The sequence below is a fragment of the Canis lupus genome, chromosome 5 (assembly GCF_048164855.1).
Source record: "Canis lupus baileyi chromosome 5, mCanLup2.hap1, whole genome shotgun sequence".
NCBI lineage: Eukaryota > Metazoa > Chordata > Mammalia > Carnivora > Canidae > Canis > Canis lupus.
The window spans coordinates 13,628,256-13,646,236 of record NC_132842.1 but is presented as its reverse complement, the minus strand read 5'-3'; the positions used below and the strand labels follow the sequence as shown (position 1 = coordinate 13,646,236).

The 17,981-nt window shown below is 37.0% G+C and overlaps 1 protein-coding gene across 14 annotated transcripts in view; it reads left to right on the top strand.

The window, feature by feature from the left end:
- Nucleotides 1-17,227, top strand: part of ZEB1 (zinc finger E-box binding homeobox 1) — a 180,991-nt gene extending 163,764 nt beyond the window's left edge. For all 14 annotated transcript variants that reach the window (XM_072825492.1, XM_072825493.1, XM_072825506.1 and 11 more), the window contains 5 exons: nucleotides 449-651; nucleotides 4,650-4,755; nucleotides 10,757-12,564; nucleotides 14,411-14,591; nucleotides 14,709-17,227. In XM_072825492.1, coding sequence (XP_072681593.1) covers nucleotides 449-651; nucleotides 4,650-4,755; nucleotides 10,757-12,564; nucleotides 14,411-14,591; nucleotides 14,709-15,304 — 2,894 coding nt within the window. In that variant the 3' untranslated portion in view covers nucleotides 15,305-17,227. The remainder of the gene's footprint in view (nucleotides 1-448; nucleotides 652-4,649; nucleotides 4,756-10,756; nucleotides 12,565-14,410; nucleotides 14,592-14,708) is intronic.
- Nucleotides 17,228-17,981: the final 754 nt, after the last annotated feature.

Below are 17,981 nucleotides of genomic sequence, written 5' to 3'. Positions count from 1 at the left end.
TTCCAAGTTAGAAAGAACAAGCATTAAATAAATAATGATACATCCTTACCCGTGGAAAGATTCTATTGTGGCATACAAATCCTCTTCAATATGTATACATTTACAAATGTAATGTATTCTAAGTTTATCTTTGTTTTCTTTGTCTAATCATACAAAAAGAAGGGAAGACTTGTAGTTTAGTGGAAAAGATATGGGACTTTGAAGTCGGACAGCACATATTTGAATCCTGACTTCATCATTTACCAGCCTTATAATTTTAAGTCATTTAACTTTTCTGAGCTTCCTGTTTTCTCTTTTATAAAATAGAGATGAGTATCATTGTATTGTTTTAAGGATAAAATATAAAGTGGGTGTCATAATATCTGGCACAAAGCATAGGGAGTAAGTGGTAGCTTTGGTAATATTTTTTGAATGCTTAAATTCAAAATATATGATCTTTCTTTTATAGGAACACCAGATGCATTCTCCCAGTTACTTACCTGCCCATATTGTGATAGAGGCTATAAACGCTTTACCTCTCTGAAAGAACACATTAAATATCGCCATGAAAAGAATGAAGATAATTTTAGTTGCTCCCTGTGCAGTTACACCTTTGCGTACAGAACCCAACTTGAACGTCACATGACATCACATAAATCAGGAAGAGATCAAGTAAGTGAAATCCAGTGTCTATTGAAGGCAAGGGTTCTAACATACTTAAAAGGATGTACTAGGCAGCATCTTCAGCCTTACAAGAATTAAAGTAATTATATGAATTATCTGAGTTCCAAAGTACATGTGAACATTCTTTTAGCAGTAACTAAGTTTTTAAATTCTTTTTCAGATAAGATCCCTTCAATCTTGATTTATTTTGCTTATACTGCAACAAGTATTTCCCTTAAGTTTAGAACTAGATTCAAAATGCATTCTACTAAAATGTTCAGTGTAGGAAAAATAAATACTCATTTCATAAACCTATGCCTAAGTACTAACTAAATTTAGAGGAAAGTCAAATAATAATAATAAAAGTTAATTTTCTGGGAAACAAAGACTACTATATTTACTCTCAGTATAAGTTACGGGGTTCTGTTTACTGTAGGAAGGGAAGATGCTTCCTCTAAGAATCTAAAGCTTAGATTCTAAACATTTTTATTCTGAAGATTCAATTTTCACATGGTTTGTTCTATTTCTGTCACTTTGCCTCGATTTCTAGATGTATAAAAACCAAGACTAAAAAAAAAAAAACTGTTCAATAAGTTACATTTGAAATGTTGGCTCTGTATTTAAGGATTAAAGATGAAGAAGCTCTTCTTGCCAGTTGACCTTCTTTTATAAGATCCTGATAAGTGCCAACTCTGAACAAATTAATATCAACATGATTCTAATTTTAAAAACCAAATAAATATTCAGCTGTATAGGATATTTTAAGGGTATGTGTTATGATTAGGACATGCATCCAGTTTCTTAAAGGATTATGACCATCCATAAACTCAAATCTGTGAGAACTCTGCCCTATTCATGTGCCTAACGTAAGTCCTGTATCTCATAGAGAACCAGTTAAACCTTTTCTACATCGATGGCTAAACCAAACAAACTATAGCCAAAGTAGACTCATCGAGCAGGGTCAACCTACCTTCTCAGGATTTTGGCAGTAACCCTCAGAAAATCAAAAGATGAAGGGGGAGAGCATGGCAATCAAGAAGTATAGGACCAAGATTTTCTTAGGTTAATGGTTAAATCCATGAGGGAACACTTGAAATTGGGGAGAATACCAAAAGAAGGAAGAAATTGATACAGAGCAGGAACTTCTGAAGACAAAGACCACCTATCTACCATCTACCCCTATACAAGTCTTATCAGAGACAATGCAGAAGAATCTTTTTTCCATCTGAGTTCTAACATGACTACAGTACAGTCAGGCCTTGGGAAAAGAACCTATTCGTGTGACATTTGGGAAGCAGACCCAAATTCCAACTGTTGTCCCAATATCCTTTCTGTACCATGGGCCATTGTCAAAGAAAAGGATCTGCAGACTAATCAGGCAGATCCTTTTGGTGAAAACGAGAGAGGCCATTATAGAAACAAATCGTAAGACCAATGATGAGCATGCCAGCCAATTTTGTGGTGATTTTTCTAATGGGTGAAAGGTAGTAGGTTTTATATATGAAGTATGTGATCAGACAAATGTTAGAAAGGAGCTGTGATTAATATGGGGACCAACAATGTGAGGAAATATGATCAGGATGTCTTAGAAATAATTTAGGTTATGGGGCAACAAACCTGAGTTTGAAAAGTCATGTTAGGACTTAATTAAGCATTTCCATGTATTATTAATTTATTCGTTAAGCAAACATTTGTGTTTCTATTACATGTCAGGCCCTGTTCTAGCTGATAAAGGCACAATAGTGAAAAAGATAAGCAAAGATCAAGACAGTAGAGAACATACATTAGCAGGTGATATAAAATATAAGAACAGATAGTGTGTAGAAAAATAAAGCAGAAGGTAGAAAGTTGCAACTTTTTTAAGGTTAGGGAGACCTTCCTAAGAATGGGACATCTGAACTAAAATCTGAATGAAAGGAAGGAGCCAGTCATAGGATGATTGGGAGGAGGGCATTCTGGTCAAAAGGAACAGAGGGAAACATGAAAAGGCCTTGAGCCAGAAGCCTGCCCAGCATCCGCAAAGGATAGCAAGGAGGCCAGTGTGAATAAAAGGCAGAAAGATAGGTAAGGACAAGAGGTATCAGGGGCCAGATGATATATCCCCTTGTATAGACCATGATAGAGACTGATTTTGTTGTAAAATGTGACAGGGAAGCCTTTGAAAGATACTGAATTTTGTCTTTATTTTTTATTTTTAAGGGAACACTGGCTGTTGGGTGGAGAGTAGGTCAAGAAAGATAAGAACAGAAGCAGGGAGACCATTTAGAGGCAGGGAGACCATTGTAGAGGCTGTTATAATCCAGGCCAAACGTGGTGGTGGCTTTGAAATCACTGGTGGTGACAGATACGACATAATGATGAATGTTAAATTCAGAGTATATTCAGATGGTTTTGTTGATGGATTGATGAAGGGTGTTAAAAGAAAGCGAGGAATCAAGTGTTACCCTAAAGTACAGGGCCTAAGCATAATCAAATTAATGAAAATGTCATTCACAAAGACAGGAAACACCAGAGGAGGTGCTCTCTGACAGGCAGTTAAGAGTTCAGTGTTAATTGTGTTAAGTTTCACATGCCCATTGTGTTCCAACTGGCAACATCAAGGACACAATTGTCTATGAGAGTCTAAAGTTAAGGGGAAGAGGTCCAGAGATACACCATTGGGAATTATCACCATATATTTGGTGCTTAAAGCCATGGGTTTGGATGCAGTAGAGCCTGATACATAGTAAGTATTCCTCTTTCCTTCCTGTATGAAAAACAAAAGAAGGGAGATTCCAGCTAGAGTGAGCATAAAGCAAGTAGTACCTGAATTAATAAACCTTTGAAGTATGGCTAGAATCTTAATAATCATAATTGTAGGGAAATATAGCCAAGAAGGAATAAGTATAAACCAAAGCAAGGAGTAGAGAAGAGAAGAGTAGTATATGTACAAAACCCGGGACTCACTAAGTGACTATGGCATAAACTTCTTATAGGGAACTGGTGAAGGATCAGCCTGGAAACTCAGGTAAACTTGGAATATATAAACTCAGAATCTATATTCAGGGTTAATGGGGAGCCTTTGGAGGTTTATGAGCAATTGATGGTTTATAAGGTTTATGATAGAATTCAATTTAAGCATTCCTTTTGTATGATTAATCTAACAAAGCAAAAAAGCAGAAACAGACTCATAAACACAGAGAACATACTGGTGGTTGCCAAAGTGGGGGTGGGGGGAGCAAAACAGGTGAAGGGGAATGGGAAGTCCAGGTTTCCAGTTACAGAATGAACAAGTCAGGAGATGAAGGGTACAGGATAGAGAATATAGTCAGTGTATTGTGATAGTGTTGTATGGTGACAGATGGTAGACACTTGTGGTGAGCACAGCATAACATATGGAGTTGTTGACTCACTGTGTTGTATGCTGACACTAACTTAACATTGCATGTCAACTATACTTGATTGAAAAACATTTCTTAATAACAAATAAATTTAATGAATAAACAAAAGTAAACAAAGTAATGGGATCTGGAAAAAATCTAAGAATGCAGAATATATTTGAAATATATAAAAGTGGGAATTTGACAGAAAGCCATTATAATACTCCATACTTGAATGAAAAGATGGAAGTATTTTTTAAATTCATCAGATTAAAGTACATTCTGGAAATAGCAAGCTCTTAAGCAATAGGATAAACTACTGGAAAAAGCCTGACCGCAGAAGAGATATCTCTAGTTTCTAGTAAAGTGTATATTATCTTATTTTTGCTAAATAACTATATTACTCAATAAAGTATGATTCTAATACTCTAAATTAGCAAATGGAGATTTTTCTGTATGTCAAAATTCTGTTCCCACTATCCTTTCTTTTTGGTAATATTCCAAGTGTTAGATTTTTGTGACTGCCTGCCTCAATTTGAGGCCTTTGAGAAGCAGAATTCACCAAAATACTACTTTTAGCAGATTGGCTATTCTTCTATGTCCAAAGCTTTTTTGCTTTATAATTAAAATATCAATTCTTTCTTACAGAGACATGTGACACAGTCCGGGGGTAATCGTAAATTCAAGTGCACTGAATGTGGGAAAGCTTTCAAATACAAACATCATCTAAAAGAGCACTTAAGAATCCACAGTGGTAAATATTTGTTTTCTTTCTTCACCTTGAATATCATAGCACATGTGGTAATAAATAAATCTATAACATGTGGTCTATACACATGGTCAGAAAGTTCTTGCTTTTCTTACAAAGACTAACCTGGAGAAATTTTCTATTTATAAATGGTATCTTATTGGAGTCTTAATATTTAACTTAAACATATTAAGCTAATATAATATGACATACTCCAAATTTCCTAATTAGGATATAGCATGTTTTAACAAAAAAGTACAACTTTCTTGAGCTTTCCAATGAAGGCTAGTTTCATTGCCTCTTTTGCACAATTAACTAGGGAATGAAAAAGGAGATAGAGGTACAGTTTGCACAAGAAAGTAAGGAGGTGAAGATACTCTTTACATGACAGAAGTAAAAATGTAAACTCCAAATAGGAAGTGGTCAGGATGATTTGGAGTCACCCAGGCAGGGCAGCATTGAGAATTTAAAAGAAAACTATGTTCACCTGTCATTTCACATTTCTATTTCACATCCTTTTCTAAATTATTACTTACAAAATGGTATGTGAAAAAATATGCCTGTTTTAGAAACTTAGACACAAAAAAACTGTATGTGCATGTCTTTAGAGGCTCTACTTCAACAAAAGCTATAGCAAAAACTGGGTAGCATCTTACATTGCACTGTGACGTCTGTTCATCTGATTAATTTTGGTATGTTGTTTTAGATTTAAATAGTGAAAACACCTATTTTCTAATTAATGAGAAATGACGGGTATCTGCACATTACTTATTTTGTGAAAATTATTATATTGACATCTCACAAACATTCTACAAAAAACGTACAGCAGGTGGCTTTGTGAGGGATGACTGGTGATATCTGTTTTATTTTGGAACTACATTTTTAGAAGTTTTACTATCTTATTCATTGAGGGGGCTAAGTGTTAAAGTTACCAATTTGTGTAAACCAAGATTTTTGCAAAAACATTTATTTTCACACTTTAATATTTCTGAAAAGTAAAAGTTGTCTTTTGCAGTCTGGCACAAAATCCTATTTCTTGGCTCCTGGGTTACTGAAAAATTTTCATCAAGAATATATTTTGGGGGCAGCCATGGTGGCTCAGCAGTTCAGCACCTCCTTCAGCCCAGCACCTGATCCCGGAGACCTGGGATCGAGTCCCTCATCAGGCTCCCCGCATGGAGCCTGCTTCTCCCTCTGCCTGTGTCTCTGCCTCTCTCTCTCTCTCTCTCTCTCTCTCTCTCTCTGTATGTGTGTGTGTGTGTCTCATGAATAAATAAACAAAATCTTGGGGGAAAAAATAATATATTTTTGATGACCTGCTTTCTTACTACAGATGATTTGAAGTTGTTGATAGGGATATAACTAATTCAGGAGAGTTTCCTGAATGTTGAGATTAGGGTAGAGGAAGGAAAATAAATTTTAGAATAAGACTCATGTACAAAATCATTGTATATAGGAGGATCTGTCAGACCCATAGATAGTACAGAATTGGGAAGCATGGAACATTCTAAAGATTGAAACAGGACTAGAAACAGGAAGTTGGTATTTATCACAAAATTCTGCATTGATATTCAAAAATCAGTCTCAGTCAAGTAGTGAGTAGGGAGCTATCGTCTGTAGTACTGACAGAAAAATTTTAGGAGTGTAGCTGGTCGAGAGCTCTATATAGGCTTGTTAACAGCATGCTGCTGCTGCTGCTGCTGAAGTAGCTGATTACAAATTAGGGCACATCGTGGACATAGTGCATCCACTGTACTCTACACTGTCTGTTCATTATGTGCATATATGATAGTCTTATCCTTAAGGTTACTTAAGATGAGGCTTGTATATCTCATGTTTATTCCATTCCAAAGGGAGATTTCTGAGTTGAGATGACTGGGTGCCCTCCTAGGACTGGACCAGTCTGTAAGCTTTTTGAGACTGGTTCTTGAAGAAATAAATACAGAAATTGAAAGTAATTTAGAAAGTATTATATGAAGAAAATGCTGTGACAATTTTATTATATTTTATACAATATTGATTGTATAGTAGATTGGAAATTTAAAACAGAGAAATGAATATTAAAAAAGTCACTATCTGGTGAACACAGATAGTTTTGAAAGCGCGTTTAGATCACTGAATAATAGATTAGCTTCATATCCTTCAAGAAACCTCTGTAATCTTCTTCTCGGCTGAGTTTTTAATCAGGATCTTCAAATTATACTCCCTAAAATTACCTGGACTGTTACTGTCTTCTGATACTGCCACTAAAATGAGCCCTATGGAGAATTAAGTGTTTTAGCCATCATCTGAAGTCCTCATGTGAGAGTTGAGCTCTAATGAGGAGTAGGTCATCTCACCTACACTCAGAGATGAGACACAAAAGCTCCTGCTCCCTGGCCTCTGTTCCTCCCCAGAAAAGAACTGGGGTTTGTTCCATGGTCCTAGGAACTTTAGCCTGGAAAGTTTTTACATCAGATGCAACCAAACACACACCCCAACCATTGCAAAAAAAAAAAAAAAAAAAAAAAAAAAAAGAACATTCATAGGACATCTGACTTTTTATAGCACGACTTCCCCTCCAGGGTTTGACAGTCGCCAGACAGACAGATTAGGTAAGGGACTTCAGCTATAAACCATAAAGCTATGAAGTTAGAAATGGGGTTTTCCAACAAACATAGTGAATTTGGCTTTAGAACAATTGCTCTGGACTTTCTGGCAATGACAAAATATCAGGTAATCCCCAACAATAATAATAATAACTAGCATTTATTGAGTACTTAACTATGTACAGCCACATTTGAGTTACTTGTATACATTAACTCATATAGTCCTAAACAATAGCCCCATGAGATAGATGCTATTATTTCCTCACTTTCTGCTGATGAGAGAATGGAAGCTTAGAGAGCTTTAATTAACCTCTCCAGAGGCACTCAGCTAGTCCCTGGCAAAGCCAGAGTCCCAGTGTAGGTGTCCTGACTCCAAAGCCATTGCCTTAGCCACTGTGCTCCTCTATCTCCCTATTTAAAGATAAAAATAATCTATGGGGCGCCTGGGTGGCTCAGTCAGTCAGCCATCTCCCTTCAGCTTGGGTCATGATCTCCAAATCCTGGATTGAGCCCCTGTCAGGCTCCCTGCTCAGCAGGGAGTCTGCTTCTCCCTCTCCCTCTGTCCTTTGCCCCAGTTTCTCCATGCACTCTCTCTCTCTCTCAAATAAATAAAATATTTTTTAAAAATAATCTATATCATAGAATCTTATTTTCTGAGTGTTTCTAACAAGAGAACCGATATATAGCTCATCTAAAAATGTTATACAACAATTTAAAATGTATTCCCTTGTATTACCTGCCCTTGAAATTTACCTGGTGCACTTTGAGTACTGAATCATATTTCAGGTGTCCCATTGGAAAGATAGTGATAAACTGGAGAATTTCTAGAGATGAGTCAACAAATGGGTAAGTGGGAAGGGTTCTAAACCCCATGTCCTATGAGGAGTCTTTGAAGGACCTGGGTATATTTAATCCACACAAGGGAAGTTTAAGGTTACAGGTGACAGCTTCTCATTAATTTGGAAGTCTGATGTTTAGAAGAAAAGTTAGACTTACTCTGTGTGGCATCAGAGGGCAGACTAGGACAGGAAAGTAGGCATTATAACAAGCGAATTCTAGCTTAGTACTCAACCATAGTAAAGAATCACTAATACAATACTGAGACCACACACAGTTTTGCTATATTGTCTTATAATTGCATCCCAATGAGGATGTATCTACACACCAAAACACTGAGGCTTGGAAAGATTAAGAAAATACTAAGTGACAGGGGCACCTGGGTGGCTCAGTCAGTTGAGTGACCAACTCTTGATTTCAGCTCAAGTCATGATCTCAGGGTCATGAGATTGAGTCCTGCATGAGGCTCTGTGCTCGGGGTAAGTCTGCTTATGATTCTCTATCCTCTTCTCCCTCTCCCCTTTCCCCTACTGTGTTCTCTTGCTCAATCTCAATCTCTCTCTCTCTCTCTCTAAATAAATAAATAAATAAAATCTTTTTTGAAAAACTAGTGGCAAAAGCAGGTTTTGAATCCAAATTTATGATCCTCAGCAGAGCCAAACTAGACCATCTTCCATAGAGCAGTCCAGCAGTCCCTTTAATAAAAGAGGTTAAACAGGAGACTAAAGTCAAGAATGTTAGAAAATGAACTTTTACTGTGTACAAGAGGGCTTCTTAGATCCCTTCCACTTCTAATATCCAATTCTTGAAGTAATTTGAGAAAATATAACTCAACTTTTTAAAAACTTTACAAAACTGAAACTACTTTATTAGAAGAGCTTATATTGACTTTCTCACTACTTTCGTTTTATAAAAATAACAGGAGAGAAAGAGCTTTATCTTGATGCTGGGTAGATAAAAAGCATCACCATATTTCATAATTTTGCAATTAGCCATCCATTCATCTAAAAAAGGTTTTTTGAATATTTTTTGTGACCTACACTTCAATAGGTACAAGGCATAAATGACACACAAGACTTAAGTTACTACCCCATTGAAACTGATAGTCTCTAACCTATAAGTTACAGGTGAATAAACTATAAATATAAATTAAAATTAAGGTGAAAAATTAGGGTTTTTGAAAGTATTCCATTTGGTTCCATACCTCTCAAAATGTTTTTACCAAAGTATCCCTAACAGTCAACAAGAATAATAAATGCCTTATATCTTGGAAGGACTAGAGAGGCAACTTGACAGAAGCCTCTACAAACAAGGAGCTTCTTTGATATTGTTGGGGGGGGGGGTTCCTAACAATTCACATGAATGTTGTATTTCTCTCCATAGTATAAGCTGTGTTTTGATATTATAATGTTTTAAATTACTGTAACCACTGTCACTAAAATTGAAACTACAAGAAAGCTTTGCATACCCACTAGAACATTGCCTTATATCTCCAGGAGTACGTGCCTCCCAGTTTAATAAACCAAGGCTTATAGCAATACCTCATATTTAAAGTTTTCTTCCCATTGAGAAAGATCTTTCAAGGAAACCTTAAAACCTTATGGATATGGGAAGGATAGTTATTTGTACTTGTTAAGTCTTTTATAATCAAGGCTTTACTTACTTTTCTTTCCTTTAATATTAATTTCTCCTGCAGATGGTTAAGTGTAGTAAAATATAGAAAAATTATATAAATAGGTGAAATATGTTAAGAAAAAAATCTACTTTGAAAGAGTAAATGTACATTTGACCCTTGAACAATAATGCAGGGGTTATGGGAGCCGACCCCCCATGCAGTCAAAAATCTACATACAACTTTTGGCTCCCCATAAACTTACCTACTGATAGCCCACTGCTGGCCAGAAGCCTTACCTATAAGATAAACCATCAGTTAATGCATATTTTGTATGTTGCATATATTATATACTATATTCTTACACTAGAACAAGCAAGAGAAAAGAAAAGGGAATTAAGAAAAATCAGGGACACCTGGGTGGCTCGGTGGTTGAGTATCTGCCTTCAGCTCAGGGCATGATCCCAGCATCCTAGGATCAAGTCCCACATTGGGCTTCCTGTAAGGAACCTGCTTCTCCCTCTGCCTCTGTCTCTGCCTCTTTCTGTGTGTCTCTCATGAAGAAATAAATAAATCTTTTTAAAAAAGGGAAAAAATCATAAGGAAGAGAGAATACATTTACAGTACTGTAGGATATTTATCAGAAAACATCCACATGTTAAGTCAAGCCATGCAGTTCAAACTCATGTTATTCAAGGGTCAATTGTAATTAATTTTGGCATTTGAGAATTATTTGAAGTTTTAGAGGTTAGCAGGAATATTATATACACATGCTGAGAAGATTCGCTTATTGGTTAGCACAAATACTAGTCTTCATAACATTTACGTCAGTTTTGAACTTAATTCTAAATAAAACTGTATTGCAAGATACATGTTAATCTCTTTTAAAATTGATTGTTTTAAGGAAAATGTGGACACATAAAAATTTATATGTAATAATTGAGCGAATATGATTTTTTTTGTTGTTTAGGAGAGAAGCCATATGAATGCCCAAACTGCAAGAAACGTTTTTCCCATTCTGGTTCCTATAGCTCACACATAAGCAGTAAGAAATGTATCAGCTTGATGCCTGTGAATGGGCGACCAAGAACAGGACTCAAGACACCTCAGTGTTCCTCACCATCTCTTTCTGCATCCCCAGGCAGTCCCACACGACCACAGATACGGCAAAAGATAGAAAATAAGCCCCTTCAAGAGCAACTTTCTATAAACCAAATTAAAACTGAACCTGTGGATTATGAATTCAAACCCATAGTGGTTGCTTCAGGAATCAACTGTTCAACCCCTTTACAGAATGGGGTTTTTAGTGGTGGTGGCCCATTACAGGCAACCAGTTCTCCTCAGGGTGTGGTGCAAGCTGTTGTTCTGCCAACAGTTGGTTTGGTATCTCCCATAAGTATCAATTTAAGTGATATTCAGAATGTACTCAAAGTGGCAGTAGATGGTAATGTAATAAGGCAAGTTTTGGAGAATAATCAAGCCAGTCTTGCATCCAAAGAACAAGAAACAATCAGTGCTTCATCCATACAGCAAGGTGGCCATTCTGTTATTTCTGCCATCAGTCTTCCTTTGGTTGATCAGGATGGAACAACCAAAATTATCATTAACTACAGTCTTGAGCAGCCTAGCCAACTTCAAGTTGTTCCTCAGAATTTAAAAACAGAGAATCCAGTCCCCACAAACAGTTGCAAAAGTGAAAAATTGCCAGAAGATCTTACTGTTAAATCAGAGAAGGACAAAAACTTTGAAGGAGGAGTGAATGATAGCACTTGCCTTCTGTGTGACGAATGTCCAGGAGATATTAATGCACTTCCAGAATTAAAGCACTATGACCTAAAACAGCCTGCTCAGCCTCCTCCACTCCCTGCACCAGAAGCTGAGAAGCCAGAGTCCTCCGTGTCATCAGGTGGAGATGGCAATTTGTCTCCCAGTCAGCCACCTTTAAAGAACCTCTTGTCTCTTCTAAAAGCATATTATGCTTTGAACGCACAACCAAGTGCAGAAGAGCTCTCAAAAATTGCTGATTCAGTAAACCTACCCCTGGATGTAGTAAAAAAGTGGTTTGAAAAGATGCAAGCTGGCCAAATTTCAGTGCAGTCTTCTGAACCATCTTCTCCTGAAACAGGCAAAGTAAATATCCCTACAAAGAACGATGAGCAGCCTCAATCTACAAATGCAAATGAACCCCTGGACAGCACAGTAAATCTACAAAGTCCTCTGAAGATGACTAACTCTCCAGTTTTACCAGCGGGATCAACCACCAATGGTTCCAGAAGCAGTCCATCATCCCCATCACCTCTAAACCTTTCCTCATCCAGAAATACACAGGGTTACTTGTACACAGCAGAAGGTGCACAAGAAGAGCCACAAGTAGAACCTCTTGATCTTTCACTACCAAAGCAACAGGGAGAATTATTGGAAAGGTCAACTATCACTAGTGTTTACCAGAACAGTGTTTATTCTGTCCAGGAAGAACCCTTGAACTTGTCTTGCGCAAAAAAGGAGCCACAAAAGGACAGTTGTGTTACAGACTCAGAACCAGTTGTAAATGTAATCCCACCAAGTGCCAACCCCATAAATATTGCTATACCTACAGTCACTGCCCAGTTACCCACGATCGTGGCCATTGCTGACCAGAACAGTGTCCCATGCTTGCGAGCACTAGCTGCCAATAAGCAGACTATTCTGATTCCCCAGGTGGCTTACACGTACTCAACTACAGTCAGCCCTGCGGTCCAGGAACCACCCTTGAAGGTGATCCAGCCAAATGGGAATCAGGTAAAGAAAAGGCCCCCATCCTAAAGCTATTTGGGAAAATAAAAATCAGTCTCTGGAGAGCTGAGCAGGTTGTTACAAACTGTCTTTTTTTTTTTTTTTTTTTTTGAAAGAAAATAGATGAATGTTTGCTTTAACTTCCATAGCATCACACCTTTGGTTTCTTACCAGTTAACCCAAGGTATGGCTATCAACTCTAGTTGTGTTATTCTGCTGTGGAAATGACAGCTCTCAGCTAAAGACTTGACTATCTGAAATTTGAAACAGAAAAGAAAAATTGGAATATTCACCAATTGGAGTTCTGTTTTTAGAGTTATATTCCCAAATTAGTAACAGTTTCTGCTGTATGATCATTAATACATGAAAATACATTCCCATTCACAGACCTTTCACACCAGCGAAACTGAGATATTACTTTTTATGTGTTAACACCTATGTTTACTAAAGGCTTTAATTAATCAAGAATTAAGTATACAATGAGCTCATCTAGTGAGTTTGCTCATCATTTCATGAGCTGTAAACTAAAACAGCATTTAGTCATAATTAATATATCTGAATCTATAGATGCATTTTCCTTTTAATCTTCCCCCCCAAAATCTATGATGTAGTTTTAGATAGAGTGATTTTGTGTGACTATTGTGCAGCTCATTGTCCAAATGTTTTCTAGGTTACTAACCATGATGTGCACCCCCCCCGTCTTTTTCATCAATTTCTGATTGAACCTAGAGATAAACACTAGAATACTAGAGATGTTTGATCTTTTATCCAAATGTTATTTATAAGTAGGTGCAGTCGAAATAATTACAGTATCCTGTTCAAATGTGTACTGCTGCTCTTTTCCCCTTAAATATTGCTATTGAATAAGTTTCCTGCAGTCGTGGTTACTCTTGAAAAAAATTGTTACACAACTAATTAATTCATCTAGACTCATAAAACACTGTGCACACCTTTGAATAATAAAGGTGGACCCACCAACATTCACATAATCATAGGACCAAGTCAAACAGCCACGGAAGTATCAAGTTCCTTTAGCACAAATGCAGCTCACAAATGACCCAAGCAAATGGCTGTGCCTCTCCCACTTTGCTCTTAAGAACTGTTGTGAAAAACCTTTGAGCTTTTAGAAAATTTGTGAGTTTAGAGGGAATAGGATGGAAGACTTTAGGAAAGATGTAAGGATCTCGGGGGACCCAATCCCACTACCAGTCATTGCTTACCTACATGAGAGCTCCCTGCACAAAGATTTACTTTGTCTAACAAGTGTTCTTATTTCAAAATCTAGACCTCCCCTGCATTGTTTTGCCATCTGGTTCCTTAGAAAAGTAGTAGAGCAAACCTCTCTCTTTTCAAAGAAACCATAGTGGTCAGTTCATAGACCACTAAAGTTCTGGAGGATACAGGTGAAACACCACCTTTAAAAAACAGAATCTTAGTTTTTTCTTAGTAAAACCCAGAAGGAAAACAGTGAAGGTAAATGATGTGGTTAGAAATTAGTAATTATGCAGCAAACTCAGTAAGTTAATATTTTCTGCAAACTTCTCATAAAGTAATGATTCATTTGGAGCCAGGTAAATTTTGTTACTATACATTTTACATTCTTTCTTTTCCTCAGTTGATCACTTGTTTTTGTCATGTTGTGACCATGTTGCCCCCAACCTCACTTTTTGTCTGTATCCACCCCCACCTAGCATCTAGCCCCCCCCCCTTCCAGCCAGTCTGCAGGGATGAGTATGCTTGCTTTGGTCAAGCTATTGAAAGTATAAATCAAAGTGGTTTTTTTTAACTTGTGCTTTTATATAGGTCTCTTGTTTACCTTTTAATTTGAAAATAAATTTTCTTCTTCCTTTAGGAGGAAAGGCAAGACACTAGCTCAGAAGGTGTATCAAATGTAGAGGATCAGAATGACTCTGATTCTACACCACCCAAAAAGAAAATGCGGAAGACAGAAAATGGAATGTATGCTTGTGATTTGTGTGATAAGATATTCCAAAAAAGTAGCTCATTATTGAGACATAAATATGAACACACAGGTATGTCAATGAACCTGACAACTTTTGAAAAATGACTCTCTAACCCTTTCCCCAAACTGAAGCACCCCCAAAAGCCTTCTGAGGATTTTGTTTCATGGCTGTGTTCTTACTTTGCAGGTAAGAGACCTCACGAGTGTGGAATCTGTAAAAAGGCATTTAAACACAAACATCATTTGATTGAACACATGCGGTTACATTCTGGAGAAAAGCCCTATCAATGTGACAAATGTGGAAAGCGTTTCTCACACTCTGGGTCTTACTCTCAACACATGAATCATCGCTACTCCTATTGCAAGCGGGAAGCTGAGGAGCGTGACAGCACCGAGCAGGAGGAGGCTGGACCAGAAGTCCTGGCCAGTGAGCACGTGGGTGCCCGGGGGTCTCCCTCACAGGCCGACTCCGATGAGAGGGAGAGCCTGATGAGGGAAGAGGATGAAGACAGTGAAAAAGAGGAAGAGGAGGAGGAGGACAAAGAGATGGAAGAACTGCAGGAAGAGAAAGAATGTGAAAAACCACAAGGGGAGGAGGAAGAGGAGGAGGAGGAAGATGAGATGGAGGAGGAGGAGGGGGAAGAGGCAGAGAATGAGGGAGAAGAAGCAAAAACTGAAGGTCTGATGAAGGAAGATGAAGTTGTAAATCAAGAGAGCAACTTAGAACAAAAAGTAAGCAAGAATAGTGAGCAGGTGTCTGAAGAAAAAACAAATGAAGCCTAATAGTTTTTCTAGAAGGAAAATAACATTCTAATTGGTAATGAAGTTTGTTCTATATTATACATGCTTTTCATGGAAACACAGTAACCTGTATACTGTTGTTTCTGTTCACTACTGTGTAAAGTAAAAATTTAAAAAAATACAAAATACAAAAAAAAAAAAAATCACACACACACACACAAAAAAATCCGGGTGTGCCTGATCTCAGCCCTAGTAATTTTTCATGCATTTTTCAAAGTTAGGAACAAGTTTGTAACACGAAGCAGATTAGAAAACTTCAGTGACTTGGAAAGCAAAGATTTAACAGGTTAAAGGAAACTGATTAATTAGATAAGCGTCTGGCATTGTTTCATTTTGTCAGTATTATCACTCTTATGTTGGTTTATTCTTAAGCTGTATAATTGGGAGAAATTTTATAATTTTTTATTGGTAAACGTATGCTAAATCCGCTTCAGTATTTTATTATGTTTCTTAAAATGTGAGAACTTCTGCACTACAAAATTCCCTTCACAGAGAAGTATAACGCAGTTCTAAACCATGCTAACTACCTTTTATAAATTCAATCTAGAAGGTAGTAATTTCTAATATTTAGATGTCATAGTGGAGTATTATCATTTAAAGTGTATTGTTAGCCTTAAGAAAGCAGCCGATAGAAGAACTGAAGTTTCTTACTCATGTGGTTTAAAATGGAGTTCAGAAGATTGTCGTTGAGTTCTGATTGCAGGGACTAACAGTGTTAATCCTGGGAAGGGTAGCAGAGTCGTCAGAATCAGTGTTCGCTATTGTGTTTGAGTATGTGGTGACAAATATGAAGGATATGATATGAAGCTTTGTATCTCCTTTGGCCTTAAGCAAGACCTGTGTGCTGTAAGTGCCATTTATCAGTATTTTCAAGGCTCTAACCGCCTTTCTTCAATATGTGGCCTACAATAACTAGCATTTGTTGATTTGTTTGTTGTATCAAAATTCCAAATAAAACTTCAAACCACTGACTCTGTCAGAGAAACCTAAACACTGGGACATTTCATCCTTTAATTCCTCAGTATTCATTTTGTGTTAATTGACTTTCAAAATTTCTCTACAGAAATGAAAGGGAAATTTTCTGATCTGCTCTGTCCATGTACTTGCGTTTCAGACATGGACATGCCATCATTATCTGGCTCATAACTGTTTCCAAATGTTAGTTATTATGGACCGAGTTTATTAACAACATTAGCTGAGTTTTACTTATCAGTATTATTTTATTTCTTTTAGTTTATAGATCTGTGCAACATTTTTGTACTGTATGTCTTCAAACCTGGCAGTATTAATACCCTTCTTACTGACATGTACTTTTAGTTTTAGAAAACTTTTATATTTATGTGTCTTATTTTTATATTTCTTTATTTATTACACAGTGTAGTGTATAATACTGTAGTTTGTATTAATACAATAATATATTTTAGTATGAAAATTTGGAAAGTTGATAAGATTTAAAGTAGAGATGCAATTGGTTCTCTTGCATTGAGATTTGATTTAACAGTATTATGTTAACATTTATACTTGCCTTGGACTGTAGAACAGAATTTAAATGGGAATGTATTAGTTTTACAACTACAATCAAGTCATTTTACCTTTACCCAGTTTTTAATATAAAACTCTTAAATTTTGAAATTCACTGTGTGACTAATAGCATGATGCTCTGCAGTTTTATTAAGAGATTAGCCTAACCATAAAACTCATTTCCTTAGTAAGCCAAATTAGGATAACCTTATATAAACAGTGTTGGGAACAATGTTTAACATTTTGTGCCAATTTGTTCCTGTATTCATGTATGTAAGTTACAAATCTGATTCTTCATTTTTCAGTTCCTTGTTACACCATGGTCATTTTCTAGTTTTTTACCAGACTCCCCCATCTCACAATAAAATGCATCAACAAGCCTGACCTGCTGTCATTCTTTTATTATCAAGATTTTCTTTGGAAATCTCTCTGTGAAATGGGGTATTGCACAGTCATCCTGTATTCGATTTATCTTGGGCTGAATTTGAGTAAGAAACTAAATGTTTTAGACATTCACCATTAAGTCATGAACTTCCCCATGGCTAAATGTTTCTGGGAAGATCAGATTTGGCCACTAAAGGCTTCCTCAGAGGTTGCTGCCTCTTCCTGAAACCCTTACCCACCTCTTCCCACTCTTGATTCTAGGACTTGCCATACTCAGGTCACTTCAGGGAAGCCTGGGTTGTAGATGCCTTTCCTTTGTACACCCCCTGTTCATTGTACCTTTCTTGCCATAACTCTTACGCAGTGACTTATATTCCTTCCCCACTAGGGACAGGAACCATGTCTGCCAGTCACTCTCACATCCCCACTGCCTAGCAGAGTGCCCGGACCTAGGAGGTACAACAAACTTTGTTGATTGAAAATGTAATTTGCATGTTAACAGAGCTCAGCTGTCTTTACTACTCTTTTCCTTCTAATCCAAGAATATGTATGTTAAATCTAGCAATCTAATATTTTTCTTAGGCCCTATTAAACATTTGACATCATAGACAGTAAATTGTGCCTCCTCTGTTGCCTTACTGTTCTGACTTGAGTGTTTATTTCTAGGTGTCTTTCTGACGCTTCCTCTCATGGTACATGACACAAGCATTCAAGGCCTGTGGATGTGACTGCCTCCAGTATGAAGGATATGACC